A 27,743-nucleotide genomic window follows, 5' to 3' on the forward strand; every position below is an offset into this window, starting at 1 on the left:
TTGCCTGGAACATAGTGAAAGGTATATATTTCTCTTCTCCCCAGTTATTTTGAAATAAATTTGTTAATTGTTAATTATTTGGGGTTTGTTAATTGAGGTCATGTCTATGACTATGAACTGATAGAAATAACAAGGCTAAAAATATACAATGGAATAAAGAAAGCATCTTCAACAAATGGTGCTGGCATAATTGGAGACTGACATGTAGAAGAATGCAGATCGATCCATGTTTATCGCCATGCACAAAACTTAAGTCCAAATGGATCAAAGACCTCAACATAAATCCGGCCACACTGAACCTCTTAGAAGAGAAAGTGGGTGGTACCCTTGAACGAATTGGTACAGGAGACAGCTTCCTGAACATAACACCAGTAGCACAGACAGTGAGATCAACAATTAATAAATGGGACCTACTGAAACTGAGAAGCTTCTGTAAAGCAAAGGACACAGTCAGCAAGACAAAAAGGCAGCCCACAGAATGGGAAAAAATATTCACTAATCCCACATCCGACAGAGGGTTGATCGCCAAAATTTACAAAGAACTCAAGAAGCAAGTCTCCAAAACACCAAAGGACCCTATTAAAAAGTGGGATGCAGAACTAAATAGAGAGTTTTCAATAGAGGAGTCTAAAATGGCTGAGAGGCACTTGAGAAAGTGCTCAACATCCTTAGCCATCAGGGAAATGCAAATCAAAACAACTCTCAGATACCATCTCACTCCTGTCAGAATGGCTAAAATCAAAAACACCAATGACAATTTATGCTGGAGAGGATGTGGTGAAAGGGGGACACTCCTCCATTGCTGGTGGGAGTGCCAACTGGTTCAGCCACTTTGGAAATCAGTATGGAGTTTCCTCAGAAAAATGGGAATAAACCTACCACAAGACCCAGCAACTCCACTCTTAGGCATATATCCAAAAGATGCACATGCATACAACAAAGATGTCTGTTCCACTATGTTCATAGCAGCTTTATTTGTAATAGCCAGAACTTGGAAGCAACCTAGATGTCCCTCACCTGAAGAGTGGATAGAGAAAATGTGGTTCATCTACACAATGGAGTACTATTCAGCAGAAAAAATAATGGAATCATGAGATTCGCAGGCAAATGGATGACACTAGAAGAAACCATCCTTAGTGAGGTAACCCAGTCACAAAAAGAGAAACATGGCATGTACTCTCTCATATATGGATTTTAGACATAGATCTGGGGAGTGCCAGCCTACAATCCTATGGCCAGAGAGTCAGGGAAACAGAAACTTTATTTAGTGGCTGATCGAAGAAGAGGCAGACTCCCTTGGTTAAGTACTGAGCTGAACTCAAGAAAGCCAGTAACAGAGAGGGAGGACTGATGATCAAAGGGATTAAGACTGGGCTGGTTGAACCCCCAGAAGCAGCTGACCAGACAAAGGTTAACTCTTGAATCCCAGGCATCAGCCTGGGAAGCCAGCACAGGACTGATCAAGACCCCCTGAATCTGGGTGTCAGTGAGGAGGCCTAGGGAATCTAGTGAGCCTTGGGCAGCAGATCAGTACCCATCCCAAGTATACACACGGACTTTGGACTCCCATAGAACAATGTGAGGTGCACTCTCACCCCGAACTCTTGGGGAAGGGTCTAGGCCCTGCCCTATATGAAATGACAGACTATGCACACCCCCATGGAGGGCCTCACCCTCCCTGGGGAAATGAGGGGATAACGGGGGGGGGAGGGCTCGGGATGAAGCGAGGGAATGGGAGAGGGACCTGGAACTGACTTGTGAAGCAACCTTGTTCTTATCTAAATTTAAACTGGAAAATAAAATTAGGAAAAAAAAAAGAATGAGTAATCAATGGTCATAAATACCCCTCAATATTAAAGGTCTTAACTTGCAAAAAAAAAAAAAAGAAATAACAAGGCTTAAGTTGGAGATGGGAGAAAGAAACATGACTACAAATCCCATAAATCCATGAAGGAATGGATTAGCAAATATTGAAAGGCCATACCTGACATACTTACATAAACAGCCTGGAAACTCAGCATAATATTTAGGACTATTGACCTCAAAAGGATCCATTTCTTAGGCATTGTCAAATGAGAACTAACCTAAGCAAGTGGATTGGATCACTTTGCTTGGATGTTGCAGTAGAGGCTTCTGAATTCAGTATGTCCTTTGTCCTTTATTCTTAGTTCACCAATAACATCATTTGGTTTTATTTCTGTAATTACTACCTTTTTGCTGACACATTTTCGTGTTCATAAAATAAAATTCATCAAATTTTATTGTGAACTGTGACTCTACATTGAAATATCATCTCTCTTTCCCTCTGCTATCTCAATTATAATTCCTAAGTAGATTGTCTCAAAATCCCTCTAATATTTCTGTATCTTATTTGATCCTTCAACAGATCACTAGAAACTTCATTATCCTTTAGTAATTGTGGCCAAATATTATGTTTTGTGCGATCTCTCTTTCAATTTAAATACAGATCCATTACTTTTTAGAAACTTCACTTCCAGAACAAATACACAGTAGGAACATGTTTTACTACTTTTCCTTATTATCACTCTGATAGATGTTAGTTTCCTCAATTTTCTTATTGTTAGCTTCTGAAATTGTCTTTTGTGTCCTTTAACCTCCTTTTTGTCTCTTCTTAGTTTGAAACCAAAAAGGCCCTTTATAAGTCTCAATTGGTTTAGATACACGGCAGCTAAAACTCTCTGCTCTCACCTTTCATGCAGTTCCCATCTGTAATGCTCTGATAACCTTCCCTTTCCCCTCCATTTCTCCATGTTCCCTGATCATCCAGCCATCTTCGTTTAGAAATCTGCTAATATTTCTAAAGTGACTCTTTTTCTGTGAATACTGTTCCCTGAGATGTAAACTTAAATATTGTTGTAGCTCTGAAATGTGTTTTCATTATGTCTGTATCAGAATTATGCTAGACTCTTCCAAGTACTACAGGAAATCCTCCAAAATTGATAACTTAAAACATGAATATCATGAGTATATTTTCCAATAGCTTTAAATGGCCCTAAATTCTAGATAGTTCTCACTGGGTTAGAAAAAGAATTGAGCAGATCTTCAGCCTTTTTCTTCTTGTTTATTTATTTTATTTAAATAACTTTTTTTCATTTATTTTACATACTTTCACTCCCTCTTTTCCTCCCAGTCCAGCCCCTTTGCTTCCCATCTACGCCCCTCCCCAATCTTGTATTTAAGAGATTAATATTATATCTAACTTTACCTTAGGTTTCTTTACCCTCTTATTTCTCATTTATTCATTTACTTCTCAAGGAATACATGTAAATCTGATAAAATTTAAATGATAATTTTTTATTCAAAATATCTTTTCATACTGATGTTATCAAAAATTGTTTATTCTCTCAATCTTCCTAAATATTGTTTTTTGTACTAAATTACTTCCTTGCCAATGAATAAATACTAACATTTCTATGATAAGTTTTGAAAATTAATTTTATGAAATGATTATTGTATCTTCTTTTCTCAGAAAAGCTGGTATGTACATACCAAGATATTGCTAATATTTGATGTGCCTGGGACTGTATGAATTAGTTATTCTATCAATATTTTGCTATTTTACTTGTTAAAAATTTATAACATAATTTAAAGCTACATTTAGTAATTGCCAGAACACAACTACAGTGCTCTTATATGCCACATTGCTTCACCAATATTTTTTATAAAAACAGTATTGTTTGATAATGATGGATTGCTAACATTGGATGTCTGCCCTTATTTTCTTCTTCACTGAAATGTAAAGACAAGCTCTTCCCCTGCTCAAATGTTATACAGCATACTATATTACATTTTTAACTCAGTGACCCACCTTTGTAATACAGCTTGAAGTCCTAAGTCAAAGCAACTTTCAAAATTAATGAGTCTGCCACCATGTCCTTAACCTTTTAAAATTATTCGTCTCTAAGGAGTCACACATTAGCCTAGAGAGCCACTGTGCACTGGAGTGAAAGCTATAAATTTTTAGGTCATGATCCTAATGTGGTCTAGGGTGCATAAATAGTTTTCTGGAGTGAATTCATGTGTGTCACATTAGCTTTGTGAATACCATATGTTTCTATTTAACAACAAGAAAAAGACACTCTCTGGAGGTAGTATAGGTAAGTTGTTCATGCTGCTTTCCTTGCATGATTACCTTTCTTCTATTTTGTCTGCTGACGTGGAACTGATTAGCATTGTTTGTTATGCAATAAGTCACAAAAGAATTTTGTCTACTTCCAGTAGCCCACAAAAATGACAACAAAATGTCCTTCACAAAATGTTGTAAGTCTGAGCACCTATTCCTCATCCTGCATGCTGTAAGAGCCTGTTATCACTATTTTAATAGATATGTTGATTAATGTAGTAAGGAAAAATTAGAGAAGGCACTAAAATGTTTCAGTGCCATATTGAAAAGTGAGACAGAATTATTCTCCTGAATTAATTTTACCAAGAATGGGCCCAATTTTGAATTCACCACTTCTTAACCTATATCTTCACCTAGTCTGTAGTTTGTGGTTAATGCTCTGTCTGTGGCCTATCATGTATGTCTAGTCTGTACAGGTTGCCTGGGTGTTGTTCTTTGTATAAGTCTTTTTCTGCAATAAAATGACTGTGTTCTGTATTTATTGAACAACATGTAAAATAGTGTCTGAGAAAGGAATGAAAGAATTCTTTATTGATGTGTAAATCTGTTAAGTAGAAATGAATAACTGAGAAAGGATAGGACAAGTAAGGGAAATCCTGAATGGCTCACTTCACTCTTTCAAGAACAGGTACCATCAAAATTATATAAATTATTAATGAATTAACTAAATCCTAATGTAATAGTTTCCATAATTGCTACATTGAAATAATGATTTCAATTTAGCTAAAAGATTAAAAGCTTGCTTATTAAAATAATCACATCCTAAACCAGTAACAAAAAGACAAACATGTTATGTACTCACTCGTATATGGATTTTAGACATAGAGCAAAGGATTAACAGCCTACAATCCACACTGCCAGAGAAGCTAGGAAGCAAGGAAGACCCTAAGAGAGACATATATAGTCCCCCAGAGAAGGGGAAAGTGACAAGAACTCCTGAGTTAATTGGGAGCATAGGGGGAAGGGAGAGAGAGTTAGCAGAAAGAGAAGGGAGAAGAGGAGGGGAGAGGAGGACGGGAGGGAGCAGGAGCAGGGAGATCGAGTCAGGGGAAGAATAGAGGAGAGGAAGAAAAGAGATAATGCTCTTGTGAGGGAGAGATAATTTAAAAAAATACATCTTTCTTTTCACAAAAATACTTGTCTTCTCCCAGGTGTAAATCTTATTTATTTGTTTTGTCATAAGTTAAATTAAAGTAGATCTTAATTGTGAGTTACTTGCAGTTTAAACTACACAATTTAAAATAATTAATTTAGATTAGATGACAGAAAACAGCTATTTTATCTTTACATGTTAATGAGATTTATTTATTTAAATTCTGAAATCATCTTTCTAATAACAGCTATTTTCTACTGAGTTATTATTTGTAAATGAACATTTTATAGCTTGTCATTTTAAGAAAGGAAAAATGTGACCATTTGTCAATATTACTTATTGATTAACTATTTCACCACTAAGTAGACTTTGTCATAATATTTTTCAAGACCCTTAAGGGAATAAAATAGCAACAAAACATATAATTTTTAATTGAAAACATTATGCTAATTGCACTTTTTATTCTACAAATTGTGTAATTTGTACCTTGGTGATATATTTGTGAGATTTTGAAAATTTGATGATGAATTTTTAACTTCAGTTTCTCCTACTCACTCTTTAAAGATGTCACCAATCAATTTCGGGTAATTTTCATAAGAATTTCATAATGAAAATATTATTCCCCAGGGAATGGAAAGCAGCATTTGTGTAGTGGAAATATCCTTTCTGAACTTCATATTACACAGTGTAATACACACTCAGAAGAAAGACAATGGTGATTACTAAAAATACCAAAACTGAAAAGTATACTATTTATCAGTTTTTCACACAATTACTGGATCTCATTTAATATCAAGTAGAGAAATCTATAAGAAAGAAAAATGCTGTTGTAAAATGAAATTCACAGTATCAAAAGAAAACTAACATCTTAATCTTTTGATATTATTCAGAAAATCTATCATCTGTCTATAAGTCACACTGATTTTACCTGTATCTATATTCCAGCTGCACTCCAACTCTGACAAAGGTGATGGGTCTGTCAAGTACATTCTTACCGGAGAAGGTGCTGGGACTATATTTATCATTGATGACACCACGGGTGACATCCACTCAACCAAAAGCCTGGATAGAGAGCAGAAGACTCACTATGTACTTCATGCCCAAGCTATTGACAGACGGACAAACAAGCCTCTTGAACCGGAATCTGAGTTCATCATCAAGGTGCAAGATATCAATGACAATGCTCCAAAGTTCACAGATGGACCGTACATCGTTACTGTGCCTGAAATGTCAGATATGGGTAAGTAAGTTATTTTTATAGTGTAGAAACTAATGCATATCACTGATAACACAAATATTATCTTTTGAAGAATTTTTAAAATGCATATGTGTACATTTTCAGAAATCTGAGAAACTTCTAACATCTTAGGATATTCTTACAGCATAAATGATATAGAATTCACTGAGGTAAATTTTGAACATGTATGTATAGATAAGGATTTGGACGTCTCAAGGTAAAATCATGAATTGAATAATGTATAGTTTCTTAATTGGAATTCTTTTCGATTATGCAATATTTTCTATCATATTATTGAATAGTATGAATGCCAATGCCTTTAGCAGTAACTGCTTTGAAGATAGAGTGTATGACATCTTCGACTTTGAGCTGTATGTTTTATAGATTTACATGTCCTTCTTGACTCTAATAACAGTATTGCAAGTTATTATATAATTAATTAATAAAACTATTCATATTCTAAGCAATTTCATATTTTTGCAAAATATAAAAACTATGTCACTTATTCTTAGATTATTTTACATGTGCAGGCAGGATAAAGAACCCATGCAAATCTCTTATTTTTAGGAAATAGGCAACCAGTTATTAATTTAATTTCAATGCATGGCTGTGCTGTAATTGAAATATCTTGATATATAGTTCTCATTGTTTTTGAGTTTGCAGGACATTTTCTCTACTCACTGATTTTTGTGGCTGGCCTATGTCTCTGTATGTTGATTCCATAAATAAATTTTCTGAGGTTAATTAAAATGAAGTTAAGGAGTCACATTATTTTTTCCATATTTGTAGGGTTGCACTTGCTTTCAGAACACATTTCTGAGTGATATTTTTTGCATTTCACTTAAATGTATATGTCAATCTTATTCTGAATAATGATATTATAGTCACTGGTAAGATCAGTCTATGAAGGTTCACATAAAGCTTCCTTACTGGAAGGAGTGAACTTCTGTTCCCTTTCAGGTTTGCAGCCCTTTTTAGTTCTCCTGAGAGCCAGGTAGCACTTCAGCTGATGGAGAAAGGGTAGAAATCAAGAGCAAGATGTTCTCAACCACAGCCTCTGGGGAGAAAACAATTTCCCAACCTTTTTCCCTTGGCAGCAGAATTCAGGGACTAGCTTTAGCAGCTCTTGGCAGATGCTCAGAATATATTCGAGCTTATTGGTCTCTAAGGGCATTTAAGGTAAAAATGGAGAACTAGGCACTGTTAGTCATGTTGAATAACAGTTTGTGGGCAAAACTTGTGAAAATACCCCCCACCCCATGCTCTGTTAAGGACAAGTAAGCCTTAGGCAATACCTTATTGCCAAAGACCCATCTAATTTATAAATGCAACACATATTTTTTTTTGTTTTATGAGACAGGGTTTCTCTGTATTGTTTTGGAGGCTGTCGATCCAGCCCTGACTTGAACTCACAGAGATCCGCCTGCCTCTGCCTCCCGAGTGCTGGGATTAAAGGAATGCAACACATTTAATACATCATCATTTATCAGAAACATGCTGGTAGGCTTCCATTGTGTGATACAGGCCAAGAGCAAACAAGAAACCACCAGATCATAAGGAAATAACAGTAGAAACAATAAAATAGGCACAGTCACCATTGGCCAAAGGCAGTTTTCACTTCACAGTTAGGAGAGAACTGGAGGATTTTAACGAATACAGCAAAGAGTTTGGGGGAGTAGGAGTATGATGTTTTATATTAAAAACTAAATAATAACAAAATCTACCTGTGTCCTGAAATAATGAATGTTCACTAATTAGGCTTGATTGCCATCTTTGTCTAAGAGAATATAAAAAGAGCCATAAGAGAACATAAAAAGATCTTAAAAATTAAGGAGACTTTAGACGACATATTATTTGGAAGTATCAGGGAAACAAGGTGTGTCCCCAAGAAAAACAAAGAAAAGATGCATTGAGGAAGAGAGAAATCGTATATTCCCATTTCATATGAGGTGTTCCTTGATTCACAAGCTTCATGGAGGTTCTAATTTCGGGGTAAACATGGGTAGATTGGGTTTAGGCAAATATTGGCAATGTTACAAAAGCCTGGATATAAAAAGAAAGCTTTAATGGCTGATTGGGAAAATGCGGAATTGAAAATGATTGAAAGAGAACAGATCTGAATCAACTGAGTGGCAAAAATAACAGTGGCAAGTCTATGTGCACATACATGAGCGAAATCTTACATGCACATTGGTGCTTTTGAGTACATGAAAGTATCCTTGACAATTCAAATAAAAGTCAAAGGACAGGTGGAATTATCATAGTAAAGACTGTGAGTTCAAATTTGAGATATAAAAATACTTCCAATGGATGGTACTAGAAGAAACCATCCTGAGTGAGGTATCCCAGACACAAAAAGGGAAACATGGTATGCACTCACTCATTTATGGATTTTAGACATGAAGCAGGGGAGTTCCAGCATACAATCCCACTGCTAGAGAGTCTGGGAAATAGAATCTTCATTCAGCGACTGATGAAAGCAGAGACAGATACCCACAGATTAACACTGATCTGAAATCCCGGAATCCAGTGTCAGAAAAAAAGAACTGATGGGCAAAGGAGTTAAGACCGGGCTGGTTTAACCCACAGAAACAGTTGACCTGTAAAAGGGGAGCTTTTGGACCCCAGATTGATGGCTGTGTGGAAAGCATGGGACTGACCCAAAGCCCCTGAATGTGGGTGACAGTGAGGAGGCCTAGGTAATCTATGGGGTCTTGGGTAGTATTTATCCCTGGCATACAAATAGACTTTGTCCATCCCACAATGAGAGATGCTGTCTCAGCCTGGACTCATATGGGAGGGCCTAGGCCCTGCCCTGGATGAAATAACAGACTCTGGAGATCCACCATGGAGGCCCTCACCCTCCCTGGGGATGGGAGTGGAGACTGGGTGGGGCACTGGTAGATCTGGGGGAGAGGACAAGGTAGGAGGGGAGGGAAAGGGAGCTGGGATTGACATGTGAAATAAGCTTGTTTCTAACTTATATAAAAAATAAAATAATAATTATAAAAAAATAAAAAAGAACCCAACAACAGGAAATCTTTTATACAAAGCTAATTCGTTCAATAGTGGCCTTTCCAGTCTCCTGTCTCTCCTAGGACATAAACAAATACATTTCCTAAAATTTGAAGTATTGGGAGAATAAGGAATAGCTAACAATCTTGTGTTCTCAGAATGACAAAAATGTGGCTATAGGATAAAATTTTTTAAAAGTAGTGAAATAATTAAGTCACTTAAGTGTTATTTCCATACTAGTGTAGATACAGGCAAAAATATTTTTTATGATAGTAATTTATTTAAGGACAGATACCAAATTTTGGATATTATACTTTATTATTTGTTTTGAGTGGATAGGAGCTTATTATTATGACTGTGTGTGTGTGTGTGTGTGTGTGTGTGTGTGTGTGCGTGTGTAACTGCCTTTATATCTTGAGCCTAAGAATGGAAGACGATGCCTCAAATACAATATGAATGCAGAAATAAAATTTCAATGTATGAAGACAAGGAAGCATCAAGCAATGACAAGAGAGACAGCTTCCCTGTTGCTGACTATGCAGATAATGATTTCTTGAAGTGCAAACACTCACATGAAAAAAATGTCTTATATTAGTTTGAATATGAAAGAGGAAGTGTTGCACAGTTGGGAGAGAGGCTGTGTGGCTCTAAAAGCCTAAAATTTAATTGTTTTTATAAAAGAAAGTTTTTGAATTGCTTTGTGAGAGATTACAGGGAATATGATCAGATGCAGAACAGCTAGAGGACTGTGCTGTAGTCCCAAGTCTCTGCTGATGGATCCAGAATGTTTTCTGCAAGCTCTGTCTCAGTACTTGACACTTCACAGAAAGGCAGTGATATACACAAATGGCACCCTTCCTTCCTGACACATGCTGCCAGCTGTCTACCTAACCAGTGGACAGCTTTCTTTCAGTGTTACTAAAGTACCATTCAAATGTTAACTTGAGTTCAGGTCTCACTTGCCAGGTACTTGCCACTTATGCCATGGTTGCTGGTCAGCAAGTCCCAGAGATCTGTGTGCGTCTACTTTTCCAATATTGAGACACCAAGCACATTCCACTGTAATATTTTCAGGTTGCTGCTATAGAAAGAACTCATGTTTCCAAACTTTCACAGCAAGCACTTTTACTGACTGTATTTCCTATTTTATTGGGGTTACATTAGCAAAGAAATGATCTAACACTGAATCCAAAGGAATGAAGAAAATGATGCTCAATTCTGATTAGATGCAGTGATGTAGCTGTGTTTTAAGGAAGTTGATTTATGGTTGAAGCTCTCATGTCTTCCTTTTTCTTCCACTGACCCACAGAGTAATTATCATGTCATACATCTTTCTGTGATAGAAAATTTCTTTTCTGCATGAGTGCAGCTAGCAGTGTATTTTAAATATTCAAATCATGTTTCTGATCAGAACTATTTGTACCCACAGAAGTACTAATTAATCGATTAATGAGGTTTGCTCTCTTGAATGAGAGCTTTCTGTACTGAAAAATATCTAGGTTATTTTTTCATCACAAATTGTACAAAATTTTGCCAGAGTCTGTGACTATAGGTCACCATAGCAACTGTGAAAATGATCCAACAGAAAACTACTACAAGGAACACTTGTTAAACACTTGCTAAGTGTCAGGAATCTCATACATTTACAATAATTCCATGTATTTGTCAAAATTGTCATCACAGTGTCAACATGATGATTATTCTTGGATAAAAATGAAACCTGGAATTGCATTATTTGTCTAAAATACCATGACTATTAAGAAATATATGAAAAACTTTCTAAGCTAGGTATATTTTATACCTTATAATTCATTTGGAAAAAACAGTTAAAAGAAAAAAATGGGTAAAGTTTATATGTAGAACAATTCTTTTAGAAAATTCAAGAAGCACAATAGTAATATAAGACAGGATATGGTGTAGCATTAAGTTTAAAGAAATAATGTTAACTTTTGACTCATTATACAGATTTTATTTACCACTACTACATTTCACTGACTTACTACATTTTGGAGGATAGAGATTTCCACAGTCAAAACACAAACAACCCGGAGACAAAGGGGGAAAAAAGGAGAAGAAGAATCTTATATTCACTGGATTATAGCTTTGTATTTCTCTGATATCTGTGAATGTGGAACATTTTCTTTGTTTCTCAGCTACTCAGCATTTCTCCATTGAGAATTCTCTGTTTAGATCTGTATCCCTTTTTAATTGGATTATTTAGTTTGTTAATGCCTTGTTCTTGAGTTCTTTACCCACTTTAGATATTAACCCTCTATCACTTGTGTAGTTGGTGAAGACGTTTTTCCCACTGAAATTCAGTGTTATGCCTGTCAGATAGCTAAGATCAAAGCACAAGTGACAACTCATGCTGGCCCGGATGTGGAGTAAGGGGAACACTTGGTGGGAGTGCAAACTTGTAAAATCCCTTCGGAAATCAATATGACAGTTGCTCGGAAAATTGCGAATTGATCTACCTCAAGATCAAGCTACCCCATTCCAGGGCATATAGCCAAAGGATGCTCCATCATGCTATAAGGCAATTGCTCATCTGTGTTCATAGCAGCTTTATTCATAACAGCCAGAAATTGGAAACAACCTAGATGTCCCTCACCAAAGAATGGATTAAGAAATGTGGTACATGCCGGGCGATGGTGGCACACGGTCTTTAATCTCAGCACTCGGGAGGCAGAGGCAGGCGGATCTCTGTGAGTTCGAGGCCGGGCTGGACCGACAGCCTCCAAAACAATACAGAGAAACCCTGTCTCGTAAAAACCAAAAAAAAAAAAAAAAAAAAAAAAAAAGAAATGTGGTCCGTTTGAACAATGGAGTATTATTTAGCTGTTAAAAATGATATCATAAAATTTGCTGGCAAAAGATAAAACTAGAAAGAATGCCAATCTGAGTGAGATAACCTAGACTCCCAAAATACAACCATGGTATGTACTCATTTGTAAGTGGAGAAGGGCTGATAGGATAATCATGCCAAATATGCTATAATCCAGACTCAGAGAAGATAAGAAGAGCTTAAGGCAGGACACATAATCTCCCTAGGAGGTGAATAAAATAGACATCCTGAATGGACTATGGGAGGGATAATATGGGGTGAGGAAGGAGAGAATGATAGAAGAGATGACTGGAATTAGGGGGCATTTGGGGGATGAAATACAAACCTAGTGCACTGGAAACTCCATGGGCCCTATGAGGATGACACTGGTGAAGACTCCTAGTAAAGGGGGACACGGAGCCTGAACTGGTCATCTTCAGGGACCAGGCAAGGCCTCAAGAGGAAAAGAGTGGACACCAACCCATGCACAAAACCTATGACTTAACAGTTTTCCTGCCTTCAAAATGAGCTGGAAACAGACACTAGTTAGTTATCATCAGAGAGATAAGAGACACTTCATCCAACAAATTATGGGAACAGATAGTGTCTCATACCAAAACATTATGTGGAGTTCAGGGAGTCCTGTGGAGGAGGGGCAAGAACGACTGGATGAGGCAGAAAGGTCAGAAACTCTATAAGAACAAGGTCCACATACTCAACTGACAGTCACTCAAGTGGGATCACACATCTGAAGGAACATATATGTTCATGGTTGTGTAGCTTGGTATTCCTTTGGGATTCTTAGCAGTGGGAGCATGCAGCAGTCTCTGACTTCTTTTCCTTCCTTGTTGGGACTCTTTTACTCCTACTGGGTTGCCTTATCCCGCCTTGATATGAGATTATGTGCCTGGTCTTATTGTAACTTGCCATACCATATTTGCTGGATGTCCCTGGAAGGTCTGTTCTTTTCTGAGGGGAAGAGGCAGTAGTGTAGATCTGGGGGAAAAGGGGCATGGGAGAGAGACTGGGGAAATCAGCGAGAGGCACCTGCAGTGAGGATATAATATGTGAGAAGAATAAATTTAAAAGGGAAAAAATAATTACCAATGGAGTCATATGGTCACATGATTTTGAAAAATAAATAATTCTTATAACACTAAGATGTGTACACTCTAGGAGGAAGAATTGGGAATTGGGCCTATTATGACCAAAGTATATTGTTTGAAATTCTCAAGGGAATAATAAAATATTACATAATAAAATAGTAGTACATTCACAGCCAGGCATTGGTGGCACACACCTTTAATCCCAGCACTTGGGAGGCAGAGGCAGATGGGATCTATGTGAGTTCAAGGCCAGCCTGGTCTACAGAGTGAGTTCCAGGACAGCCTCCAAAACAATACAGAGAACCCTGTCTCGAAAAAAAAATAGTAGTACATTCACAATAGGGCCTAACAAATCCTCAGTCATGCAATTTTGCAAATATCAATCATGCATATACTTCCATGGACTGGGCTTCAAGTCCAATCAGAGAGTTATTCCAGGTTATTGCCATAACAGTTTTCCACTACTGAAATAGTGGATGTATTTTGCCTGGAAAGTTGCTGTGGTAGTTCTAGACTACTCTGCTTTAAAAATGTTAGTGTCTGTATAACAGCACATGTAACTAAGAAAGGTTAAGTTCTAGCTTGATTGCTCTATTTGTCTTGAAAGTATGCTATTGCTTTAACTTCAGCACTATGACTGTGCCTTAATCTACTGCTATCTCAGGCAGCAATTGCAACTCTGCATTTACAAGCCTGTTTATCTTGTAGTGGCCTGGCCTCTCAGGCTGCAGCCTTGTGAGAATTCTGCTTCTGAAGACACTGGCCCTGTTGTTGCTGCTAATGCTGCTAATGTCAACATTAACTAAATCTATCATTCTAATTATGACTAATACTCAAGATTCAAAGACCGAGGTGAAAACCTTCAAGCTCAGAGAGACTCAAAGTAGCAATTAGCTAATCCCGTTTCCTTGCTGGCGTACATGGAAAACCTATGGGTCTTCTGCTTAGCCACTCCACACACCACCCTACTGCTTACCATGTCTCTCTATCTCTCCAGGATGCCCTCTGGTACTCTATGATTACTTATTGTACCCTAGCTACTAATGCAGTCCCCTGACCGAAGGTTAATTTTATTTCATTAATGCGAATACAAACTCGGGGCTCACAGTGTGATCAAATATCCCCCAACAATTTGTGGTGTTTTCATCAATAGACTCTTACCTTTTAGTTCTGATGGGCTGACAGGAGCAGTGACAAGAACTTTTAGTATTTTTACATGTGACAATAGGTTTTTTCCTGATCAATGACTCATAAAAAGATAGAATTTAGCTGGCATATTGATTTTTTGATCAGTGAGCCCAGGTTTTGTAATAGTAATACCTGCCCTACAGAATGTATCCTGTCTTACTTATATTTAAAAATATTTTAATTGGTTTACACAGTATTAAGTTTCAATGTAATTTCTTTTCAATTACATTGCACTAACAGCCATTGCAACATTATATACCTTGTGAAAATAGGAAACTGAACACACACATATTCATACACACATATTTCCAAAACTGAACATAAACAGTCCTTTTTTTGTTTTTTTTCGAGACAGGGTTTCTCTGTAATGTTTTGGTGCCTGTCCTGGAACTCACTCAGTAGACCAGGCTGGTGTCGAACTCACAGAGAACAGTCCTTATTTAATGCCAAAGCATGAACCTGTGTTTTTAGGATATTCATACTCAGTACCAGTAAGTATCTAAAGGAGAAACATGTATAAACAGATTAAATAAATCACTTCTGAAAGGTGGGTTATGACTTTATCTTGAATGGACCAATACCATACTTTTTGATGACTTTACAAATATATAATTTACGAAATGCTGGCAAGAATCCTAATCATGGGAGTGAGGTGTCTCTGACACTTTTGTCTCTTCTTAGGACACTTCTCCTCCCACTGCAATGCCCCACTCACACTTGATATGGCGGTTTTTGCCTAGTCTAATTGCACAGAGTTGTGGATTGTGAAAACTGTCACAATGGATAATTCACAATGCAGAAGACTTATCAGTTAGAAACAGACTTAAAATAAGTGGGCATTTCATTCCAATTAGAAAGTGATCACAAATACTCCTTTCTCTCTCTACTAGATATTAGTAAATATAGTAATGTGCATGTAAGTATGTGTTTGTGTCTTGGGGTGCAATAAAAGCATTGCAAAATATGCAATGAGAACGCAAACGATAGATTAGAAAACTTGCTTGGTATGCAGGATTTTCTTAGATTATGTTTGTAACTACACATCATCAGTAGAAGAAGTTTAGTGCGTTTGTAAGTTTCTTATCAGTGGGTAATTATCAGCAAAAAACACATGTGACTGTATGGATGGTTTAATACAGATGCAAAAAATATTGTAGAAGATTTCTTATGTAATGTTTCTTCTCACTTGATTTACACAATGAAATGTCACCTGTTATCACATTTGAGGCCAGTTTAGTTCCCAGTCTGACCCTTTGCAGCTGTTGCGTTCAAAGGAATGATGCGAGCATCATTCCCAGCCACAGTATCAGTAATATCCCTCAGACCACATCCAAACCTGGTATTTCCAGATATGGCTAAATGTACTTTGAAGGAATATTTGAGTAATTCTCAATCTTCAGTTGAGAATTATCAGCACAGGGGACATGCAAGGAAAAGGAATGACAAAATGTGGAAGCATGAATAAAATAATATATTGTATAATTTATAATTCCATAAAAAGTAAATTTCATAGTGCTAGAATGTTCATCATCTATTTTATTACCCAAATTATTCTACATGCAATTTGGAATTTAAATATTGATTATCATATTAAAATGCATAATGGCATATAAGAGAAGCAAATGTAGGGATGAAAATAGGCTATTATGGCTTTAGAAAAAAAGAGCAGTGGTTTAGTAGTTGAGAATTAGGACTCACAAGCTTCAAATAAATTTTGTTTTTTCACATTTATCTAGATTATATGCAGTTAACCAATCTTATGATGGTCATATCCTTGTTTATATATGCATATACTGAATGTATATTAATATATTTACATACATATTTAATAAATTTCTGTAAAATAACACTATTGAAGTCAATTGTTTCAGAATAAACATGCATTTCATCAATTCAAATTTAGGATTCATTCCTTTTGTTCATAACTGGAATGTATCATCTTTTTGTGCTAATGAACATTGGTCCATTGTTGTTGTCACATTGAATGCCTGAGCCTTAGTAACGAGTAAATGCAAGATTTGGGTCTAATATATATGTAATTAATGGCTCTGCTAAGCCCTACACTTGAAATGTCCTACAATGGTGGTGACCTCGTGGAACTGATGAATGAGTGTATTTTTAAATATCAAGTCACTGTGGAAAAAACTACGTTCCCATAAGAGCCACCATAGTTTCTTAAAGAGAGTAACTACCCCAGTAATTTATTGTCATCTCACTACTCCTCTATTCCTAACAGTCAACTCATGTCTCAGTATCACCACACTTGGGACCACACTTCCAGAGATGAACCTCTGGAGGATGTCGTCTAACTGGAGAGTAATCAGAACGACCATTTTTCACCCCTCTGTCACTGTTTCTAAAATGTTTTTTTTCAATAACTAAAAGGGTAAGTTTTTAAAATGTTCAAAATTATGTCTATAATTTTATAGTCTAGTCATTTTGCAACTGACAATAATATGTGACATAATTCAGTACTATGGTTTATCATAGTTCAAATAAATAGTCACCCTTGGGTAGAATACTACCTATTTTCTTAGACGAGAGTGAATTGTGGCACCTGAGAAATGTAAAGGGAATGAATGAAGCTATTTGTAAAGGATGTTGCAATTCCCACAAGAAGAGTGCCTCTGAAATGATTAAGTATTTAATCATTAGAACAGGTTAGAGAAATACTGATTGCTAGTCCATTGTATATAATGTAAACAATTTTGAGACCGTCATTGACACACATGAAGTTCAGAGGAACACTGGAAATTTTTCCAGTATTGAAATACAACTCACTTTACTTACAATCCTTAAATCCACTGTGTTCCCTGTTCTGTGTGATGTATCTAAATGTTCTTATTCCTCTTCTTGTCTTTATTTTTCCTTTTCAGTCTTAAAGGCCAAAGGACCTCTTTCTGTGTGTTCCTTGTTGCACAGCAACAATAGGCACCAGCTGTGTGCTGACTTTATTGCACTGCTTGCTGGGACCTGGTTTTAGATCAGCCCAAACATCTTGGGAGCTTCATTCTGGACACCTGCCAGGACTGAGGAACCCATATTCCAATTGTCACCCTGGAGACATCATCTTTAAGATTATGTGATTACAATAGCTTGTGCTACAGTTCACACGGTAGATGGTTTTTGCTGAGGATTTACATGGTAATCTGAAGAATGGTCCTTGAACAAAAATTTCCAAGTTATGTAGCTTCCTTCTTTTATTTGTTTCCTTCTTCTGCTAATTTATCGTAAATGTTAGTTTTCATCTTAGAAAAAATGAAATTCATGAGTTAGTGACTGAATTAGTTATTTTTGCTGTGACCAAATACCCCCATAAAAAATGTAAGAAGTTCGCAGGGCATTGATGGTACATGCCTTTAATTGCAGCACTTGGGAGGCAGATTCTGTGAGTTCCAGGTTAGCCTGGTCTACAAAGTGAGTTTCAGGACAGTTTCCAAAGCAATACAGAGAAACCTTGTCTCAGAAAAAAACACATGACCAAAAAAAAAAAAAAACCCTTGTTCATCCCTCTCTGTCACTGTGTTCCAGGAGTTCAGTTCAGTGTTTAGCTGTGGGTGTCTGCCTCTGCTTCCATCAGTCATTGGTTGAAGGTTCTAGAATGGCATATAAGGAAGTAGTCACAATCATTATCAGAGCAGGACACTTAAGGTAGTCTCTCCACTATTGCTTAGTTTGCCAGTTGGTGTCATCCTTGTAGATCTCTGGAAATCTCACTAGTGTCAGCTATCTCCTCAGACCTATAATGACTCCTTCTATTACGGTATCTCACCATGCTCTCCTCTATTCTTCCCCGACTCAACCTTCTTAGTTCCCCATTTCCTCCCGTCTCTTGTCTCTTCCTCTCCCCCCCCTCTTTTTCCCAGCTCCCTCTCCCCTTCCCCCATGCTCCCAATCTGCTCTGGAGATCTTGCTTCATTCCCCTTCTCTAGGGTACCATGTATATCTCTCTTAGGGTCTTCCCTGTTTCCCTGACTCTCTGGCAGTGGGATAGTAGGCTGACACTCCCCCGATTCATGTCTAAAATCCATATATGAGTGTGTATATACCCAAAAGTTGGATTCTTTAAGAGATACAGTGAATTATGGAAAGGAGTTCATGGTGTCAGTGCCAGGATGGAGTGGACCACATGATGTTCAAAATCGGAAAGTCTTGTCTATTGTCCCTGCACAGTTGGGATGTGAGTCTGAATATCACTCAAGACTTGTCCTTAGAGGTCCACTTTGTCCAGCAAAGCTTTATTCTTTCCCAAAGTTTCCACATCTAGGGTAGCAACACCAAGAGTGAAGGATCAAGTTTCTAAACACATGAGCCTACCTGGTGGCATTTCAATTTCAAAAAACAAAACAAACAAATAAAAGACTGTGTACCAAAGCAATATTCATTTTATTTATTTATGGCTCAGTATCCAGAACATTGCATATGGGATCAAATACAATTGGTATTTGTTCAAACTGATTCCTCTCTTGCTAATAGCACCCATGACTCTCTTGTCCTGTGTTAGGCTTCAGCAGGTGCCTTGATAATAACCCTCATGTTTGCTAAACTAGAACAGGCAGACATGGGCACCCTTTAACACATGCATGCAGGACAGTGTTTCCAGAGCCTGCGAAAAAGCTTAGAGGATTTGTTTTTAATTTCAAAGTGTTTGCATGGAATGATGGTTACTGACAGAAAAAAAAGGCCAAGCCAGAATGGAAGGAAATATTTGAAGAGGAGTCTTAGGAGTTCACCATTACTCCATTTTAGTCTGATAATTTTTGGAAACTCCTCACTTGAAGCAAAGAATTCTCTCAGTATTTGTTCTATAAACACGTGACCACCCATTCCCCAGATACTTTAATTCTGATAGAGAATTGTATAGAAACACAGATCCCTAATATGTGTAACACATCGTTTGAACATCTGAGCAAATTGTGTAGTAACTGAGTGAGTATAATAGTATATTTTATCATTTCCTATTTATGATTACGTGTTTAAATTCTGAATTCAAGAAGGTTCAAATAATTCAAACTAGTTTCTCACTTTCATTCAATGGATGAAGTGAATCAGTGGTTTGAATTTTATGCCACATCTGATTTTTAAATTTTCCTTTTAACTTTTTAGGGATAGACAAGTCTTAGAATTCCTTGATAAAACTGAAAAGCTCATAATAACAAATACCTGAGCATTTTCTGGGCCATAACTAGCTCAAATTAAACCCATGTATACTCTTTGTAGGAAACTAAAACACACACACACACACACACACATTACAATAAATAAAATTTGTGATAAGGGCAAGTTACATATTAATTTGATGGCCATGGAGAGATCTACTCAATCGATTTATTCACTGGATATTTAATTTTCTTTTTATTTATCTTAAGTGTGTGTGTGTGTGTGTGTGTGTGTGTGTGTGTGTGTGTGTGTGTGTAATGCCAGAGAAAAATGCTGACTGACTGCTCTGGCACTATTTGTTTTATTATTTGAAAAATAGGAATTTTCATTAACCTGAAGCTCATTCGAATCCAGTAAGTCCCATGGTACCTTCTTTCTCCATGCCATGCCTGAAGGGTCAGTTTTACATGTGTGTTCCTCATCATGCCCAGCCATTTAAAAGCTATCTGTGTACTCTGTTCCTCATCCTTGTTCACTGAGAACTCTTGCCCATGAAACCTAACCCTCCGCCAATGTTTAGTTTTTATATTAAAATGATTTTGTTCTTCACTGAATTTTCATGGTTTTAAATTAATCTTTGCCCACAGTAACTTTACAGACCTTTAGAAAACTTGCCTAGTGATAACAACTGTGTAATTAATTTTTATTCTCTCTGTTAATGGACATATTGGTTAACTGAAATATTATCTGATTTATCCTCATTTACTGATATTCATAGTGTGGAAAACACTTTTTGTAAAGCTATTAAATTAAAGAAAGACTAAAGGCACTATGACAGAGCAAAACAGTTTCCTTTGTTTTCATGAGAGATGTTACATATACTTTCTTGTTGTGATGTTTTAACTGAAAGTTTCCAAGGTCCTTAATCCAGTCAACATTTGCTCTTGTATTTTAAACCTTCTCTCTCTCTCTCTCTCTCTCTCTCTCTCTCTCTCTCTCTCTCTCACACACACACACACACACACACACACATATCCAAGTTGCTTTTACCATCATAATTCCATTGTAATATGTTTAGTGCTTCTCTAAGTTCACAATATGTTACCAACACTATTAGTGTTCTACCTTCTACTTTCCACTACTTTCTGAAATCTTTATGATAAGTATTCACTTTGGAATATAATCTAAGACTTGTCAAAATTAGATATTTCTTAGATATACCTAACATGTTTTATGTTTCAATAACTAGTAGCTCCTGTATTTGATAAACTTTAAACAGCAGGTCTTCAATTCTTTCTCAAACTGTACAATGTAGCTGGTATATTCCTGTTGCCAGCTGATAATCCTCTGGGAAAGTCTATCACATTACGTCCTACCTCAACAACAATGCTAATTTAGTGTTTTATTGTCAATAGAGATTATTACATTTGTTTTCACAATACTTAACATTTATCTGATATACAATCTTGTCTTTTGTTTCAACAGCATGTGATGTTTCTTTTTTACTGTTGCAAACTTGATAGCAATTGCCACCTGAGATCAGATTATTTAAATATGTGATTTAGAATATTTGAAGTACAATAAACAGAAAAGTGTCATGTGGGTGATACTCTTGTATGCATTTGAAGAACAGTAAACAAAAAATTGCCATATGGGTGATAATCTTGTTTTATGTATATAACATCTATTAAAATAAATCAAATTAAAGCTGCTATTATCTTTCATTCAAGATCAGATATATAAATATATGATAGACATACAGGCAAATTGGTAAGCAGATTTATTGATTGAACAAAATTTTGAAACATGACAGAGAGTTCATGTGTAGTAACTTATAGTCACTCCTTTCCTCATTTCTCACTCAGTTATAATCTAAGAATGTGTAGTTGAATTACAGCTAAACGTCAATTTTCTTCATCCTTTCAATGAACTAACTCATTTCATTGATTCTCTGGATTTTCTATTTGTTTCATAAATTTCAGCTCTCTTTTGATTATCTCTTCTCGTGTATGGTTTTAGATGTTATTTACTCATTTTCCCAAAGTCTTCAGTTGCATCATTAAGTTATTAATTTTAGATATCTAATTTTTTACACAAGTACGCCTTGTTCTAACTATTATTTCTCATGTATTTTGGTGTGCATGTTTTAATTTTATTTAGTTATAGAAATTTTTTAATTTCCTTCTTGGTTTCATCCCAGACTCAGCAGTACTTAGTATCTTGTTAAGTTTTCAAGAGTCTGTATAATTTCTGTTTTTGTATTACTATTAATTTGTTTAATTTGCTTTGCTATATTATGCTCAGATAGGATGCTGGGTGTGGTTTCAATGTTCTACATTTGTTTTATGATGTTGTATAGCCTGATAATCGATCAATTTTGGAGAAAAACTCATTGACTACTGAGAATATTATGTGCTCTTTAGCATCTGAGTACAATATTCTATTGATATCTATTACATCCATTTGATTTATGTGGCCTTATAACTTTAAGTTACTGGATTTAGTATGTTGTTGATGGTGGTGGTTTTTCTTTACGATCTGTGTAACACAGAATACCATGGAGTATTAAAACCACTGACTATCACAATGTTGGTGTCAAGCTGCAGATTCCAATGCAATACTGTTTCTTGTGTAAATTTGGGTCTCTATGTCTGGGGTGTTAATTTTGAAGGATGATAATGCCCTGTTGGTACATTTTGCCTTTGATAACTATGGAAATCTCCTTATCTTTTTGACAAGTTTTTGTTTGAAGGTTATTTTTTTCTGAGACTAGAATAGATGTGCATGCTTGTTTCTTAGTTTCATTTGTTTAGAATACATTTCACAACCATTTATGTGGTGTTGAAGTGTTTCTTGGAGGTAGAAAAAAAAACAGATCCTGCCTTCTCATCCAGTCTGCTAGCCTATATCTTTTTATTCAGAGGTACTGAGATGTGTGTCTTCATTTCTGTAATGATTTTTGAGTGGTTTTCTTATGTTTCTTGACCCCTATGAGCATTTAGGTGTGTTTATTTTTCTCTTCAGAATGAAATATTCTTTTCGTATTTTGCAGCATTGGTTTATTTGCATTAATATCTTTAATTTGTTTTTGTCATGAAAATCTTTAATTTTTTCAGATTTAATAATTATTTTTGTCTGGGAACAATAGTCTGAGTTACCAACTGTGGTCTTTCAGAACTCTAGAAAATCTTTAAAGTCTCCCTGGCTTTAGAGTATTTTGTGAAATAGTCAAGTGTTATTCTAGTAGGCATCCTTCAATAATGACACAACTTTTCCACTTTCCACTTGTGACTTTAATTATCTTTTATTTATTCTCTATTTTAATGTTTTAACTGTACTAAATCCTGGAGAATTTCATTTTGTAATTTTTTGTCTATATTATGTGTCATCAGTCTCCTGTACCTAGATAGGCATTTCTTTTTCCGGCTAAGGAAGATTTTGTTCTATGCTTGTATTGGGGGCTTTGTTTGTGCCTTCACTATAATTCTCTTGTTGTTCTATATCAATAAGTCATAGATCTTGTGGGGGACTATCAAAATTTTCCCAATATCCATTAAATTTATAATGACTTTTACTGAATCCTGAAGTTAGCGATATACTTAATGCTCCACCCCTGAATGTTTTCCACATGATCCAATGTTGGTGAAACTTTCCACTGAGGTTTGTAATTGGTTTCTTGAAATATTCATTCACTACATTGTTTCAATTTAGCTTTTCTTTAAAATAAATAAAATTCTATTTCCATGTATTCATTTCCTTCCTTTTTTGCAGAAGAGTAAGTTTTTTAAATTTATTTTATTTTATTATTTTAATTTTTAATAGCTTGCTTCACATGTCAATCCCAGCTCCCTCTCCCCCCCATTCCCTCTCCCTCCCCTCCTCCTGCAACCCCCTACACCATCCCCCCAAGCCTCCCACCCTATGGCAACTTCCTTCCACATAGAGCATATCTTGAGTCTGTCATTTCAATCAGGGCAGGGTCCAGGCACTCCCCTGAGAGTCCAGGTTGAGAGAGCATCCCTCTTTGTGTTATGGACACACGAAGTCCTTTTGTATGCCAAGGATAAACACTGATCCACTGCCCAGGGCCCCATAGTCTGCCCAGGCCTCCTCACTGACTCTCAGACTCAGGGGGTCTGGATCATTGCCATGCTGGCCTCCCAGCTGTTGATCTGGGGTCCAAGAGCTCTCCCCTGTTCAGATCAGCTATCTCTGCTGGTTTCTCCAGCCCATGCTTTGCCAATTTGGTCATTGCTCCTCTCTCTCTCTGTTACTGGGTTCCATGGGTTCAATTCAGTGTTTAACTGTGGGTGTTTGTCTCTGTTTCCATCAGTCCCTAGATGAAGGCTCCAGGATGTTTATAGACAACAAGTTCGTTATCAGGAATGGACATTCAAGGTGGTTTCTCCACTGATGTTTAGCTTGTCAGTTGATGTCATCCCTTTGGATCACTAGAGGTGTTACTGGTGTCTGATCTGTCTTCTAACCTATGATTCCCTCTTCCCCCTATTCTACCGCCCCCACTCAACTTTCCTGTTCCCCCATGACCTACTCTCTCTTCCTCTTCTCCCCTTCTCTTCTTCCTAGTTCCCACTCCCCCAACCCCTCGCCGTGTTCCCAATCTGTTCAGAAGATCTTGCCTCATCCTCTTCTCTGGTGTACCATGAATAACTCTCTTAGGTTCTTTCCTGTTTCCCTGCCTCTCTGGCAGTGGGATTGTAGACTGGCTCTCCCCTGATTCATGTCTAAAATCCATATATGAGTGAGTGCATACCATGTTTGTCTTTTTATGACAAGTTTCTTCTTTCAGCAAGAGTGCTTACAATGTTCAACATAAGGCTTATGCATACTAAGGTAGAAATTCTATTTCTTTTGCTCATGTGACATTCAATGATACTCTCTTTATTCAAGTGTTCTGTTTCTGTTATATCTTGAACTATTTGTTCAAATAGTTCAAAATTCTCCTAGCAATGTTGACTGTTCCAGGGTCTCAAGACCAAATAGACCAGCTAGAGGGTCCAAGTCAGATTAGTGGCAAGTGTCAAAAACTTTGGGTACTGGGTGATGATTTCTTTAGTATCTCTGGTGGTTATCAAGCTGAAATCTAGTTAAACACAGATGGGGGAGGACAAGCCATTAGGAGATGATTGTCATTGGCAACTATTAGAGCAACTTTGGTGATAATGATTGTTTAGCTATAATGTAGTTCCATGGCAAGTGCTCAAGACACTCTTTACTAGACGACAATGAAATACATTGTCTTTCAATCTCTTTATGTAACCTTGTTAATTGTACTGGTTACACTGGATATTTAATGAAAGAAAAAAAAACACAAGGAAGATAAACACAGAATGAGTGTCACAACCCTTCAAAAAAGCAAACCTAATAACATCCTGTCTACCTGAAAATAAGAATACCTATGTTTATTCAACGCTCTATAATTTCCCTGAATGTGGTGGAACAAGTCTAATCTCAAAGTTCTGGTGGCTGAGACACGCAGGTGTCTATGAGGTCAATCCTAGTGTGGTCTACACAGTGAGTCACTGGCCAGCCAGCAAAAGCTATGTAATGAAACTCTTTATCGAAACAACAAAAAATTCTACTCTTAAGATGGTCCCAATATACTATAGTGTAGTCATGTCCTTCTCGTAGACAAATGTGCCCTTAACAATCTGCTGTAAATATCTCTGGGCCAATTATGTAAATGGATTATATTTAGCTATAATTTACTGTATAAAAAGACTATATTAATCCATTAACAGTGGAGTTAAATGAGAAATATATATATAAGCTAAAGATATATTTTTGACAGAAATATGTCTAAAATAGACAAAAATATATATTAGGCAGAAATATATATAGTAGACAAAATGATTTGTAACTTCTCTCAACTTTGACTTGCAGAATATTACAGTTATATTATCAATGTGTTTATTCTGATATTTATTTAAGCACAATAGTCAAATTATTTAAACATTTTTACTCTGGTGCAAAAGTGTAGAAATATGAAATTTGTGAACCTTAGTTGATTTCAAGAAACAAATTCTGTATTACCTAATAGAAATTGTTCTTTCTTTTAAACCTAGGAAACAAAAAAGGGAACTATCATTGAATTTTTACACCAACATGAGAATCAGCTACTATCATTTTCTCTTCTGCGTTGAACCAGATACATGGGGATATTACAGATGTACTTACCATGTGGAAGTCAAAGGCTCCTCATACATCTTTATTAGTGGCTCTTGGGATGAGGACAGTGCAGGAAAAAATATACAAAACTTTATCATCACATGAGACTGATTAGAGATTAATTTTAGACTTGTGTTGCTTTAGCCTAAATTGAAAATGGGGATTAAAAACAAGCAAAGTTCTCATCTATTAATCAATTATAGATCATGTATGGGCCGTTGACAGAAGGAAAATAATTCTTTGTTTCTCATAACAAAACCAATAATTTATATCCAAACTCCCATGAGGGTGTATTTGGTTCATGGTTGTGCTGCTGTAGGTAATGGGAGATAATGAATTTGTTATCTGTGCTAATTACTGCCCATTATAATTCTGTGTTTTGTACTTACCTATTGTCTGGCAACGATCTTCTGTGTATCTAGTCTCTTAAATTTTACCTTAGAAAATATATATTCATTACTCAGTAGAAGAATAATACCATAGCATACATTATGGGGGACGTATGTTTATAGAAATAATTCTAAAGGAGGAAAATTAATTGCTCCTGGTTCAGAAGTAAATACTCTGACTAAGGCCAAGAGTGGAACTACCCTATAAGTATAAATATAAATATGCATCTGATAGTTTGAAAACTTGTTGATATATCAAACCAAGAGTAGCAGGTTCACTACTTAGGTGTATAAACGCAAGATAGTGACAGTTTGCTCTACAAAACCTGCATAGAGCAGGCTTAAGAACCTACCAGAAAACTGTTGGTTACCCTCGTAATAGTTTGGTGGGATTGCTGCATTCATGATTCACCAATGGAAATAACACTAAGGAGTTTTTTTTCTATAGTGGCTTAATTTGTTCTTATAATGCTGCTTTATCATAACTTACTGAAATCATGATGCATTATTCTTGACACTGAGGTTATTGAATTCTATCTTTATTATTTTACTAAAAGCATTATTTTAAAGGTAAATTCTAAAGTATTTCAGATTTCATGACAATGAAAATAGCTAATGGAAAATTTTATGTGTTTGATTTAACTTCAAATTTTATTTTCTCAGTATTGTAAAATAATTTCCCATAAAGTTTCATTATCTTTCTCCATGTGCTGAGAAGTTCTTCAGATAACTCATCTGCCAGAGCCTAACACAATCAATTTTTGAATGAAAAAAATCTGATTTATATTTTAAATCTCTCATCATATCATTGTGAATTGTAGGACACAACCTTGTTAGTTATGTTTCTGAGTACACAGTTGACAGAGCATAGTCATTCATATAACAAAGTGATTGAGGGATTAATGAGATATATGATAATAATTTCTCCACTAATCAATGTTCAATAGGAAAAATATTACTAGTAAGAGTTGTGGAATACACAGTGTGAGAAAATATGGAAAATGTAGAATGTGTAATTCAGAATGGACAGTGAAGATAATATTTCCATGGCCACTTCTGGTACTGACTATAATATGACCTCAAGAAATGTGCTCCAGAGAGTAGAAATAAGTAAATAGACCCATTAGAAACATGCCAGCACTGAAAGAGAAAGCATTCATGAGAATGGGGAGAAAAGGGAAATGGAGAGAGAAAGATTGACATAGTTAGTGTTGACATTCATTTGCAGTTTAATTTAACTTTTTCAGTTGGTCAGGAATGTGAATGGACACCAATGACAGGGAAGAACCTGAAAATGTTGTTTATAGAATCAGTAAGACGGACAAGCATATGATTAACCTACTGATTTTTACTGCAGTCACTTTCTCTGTAGGAAGAAAGCCATACACTGTACAAAGCTGCAGTCAATGTTTCCAGTGTTTTGTCATACAGTGTCATATATCTCTTTTCAAGATTAAT

The 27,743-nt window shown here is 36.2% G+C and overlaps 1 protein-coding gene across 3 annotated transcripts in view; it reads left to right on the forward strand.

Annotated features, from left to right (window-relative positions):
* Cdh18 (cadherin 18) overlaps positions 1-27,743 on the forward strand; it is a 796,302-nt gene that overhangs the window by 588,919 nt on the left and 179,640 nt on the right. For all 3 annotated transcript variants that reach the window (XM_040757658.1, XM_040757657.1, XM_040757659.1), the window contains exon 3: positions 6,183-6,477. In XM_040757658.1, the coding sequence (XP_040613592.1) occupies positions 6,183-6,477 (295 nt within the window). The remainder of the gene's footprint in view (positions 1-6,182; positions 6,478-27,743) is intronic.

The sequence above is a fragment of the Mesocricetus auratus genome, unplaced genomic scaffold (genome assembly GCF_017639785.1).
Source record: "Mesocricetus auratus isolate SY011 unplaced genomic scaffold, BCM_Maur_2.0 Super-Scaffold_100015, whole genome shotgun sequence".
NCBI classification, from domain to species: domain Eukaryota; kingdom Metazoa; phylum Chordata; class Mammalia; order Rodentia; family Cricetidae; genus Mesocricetus; species Mesocricetus auratus.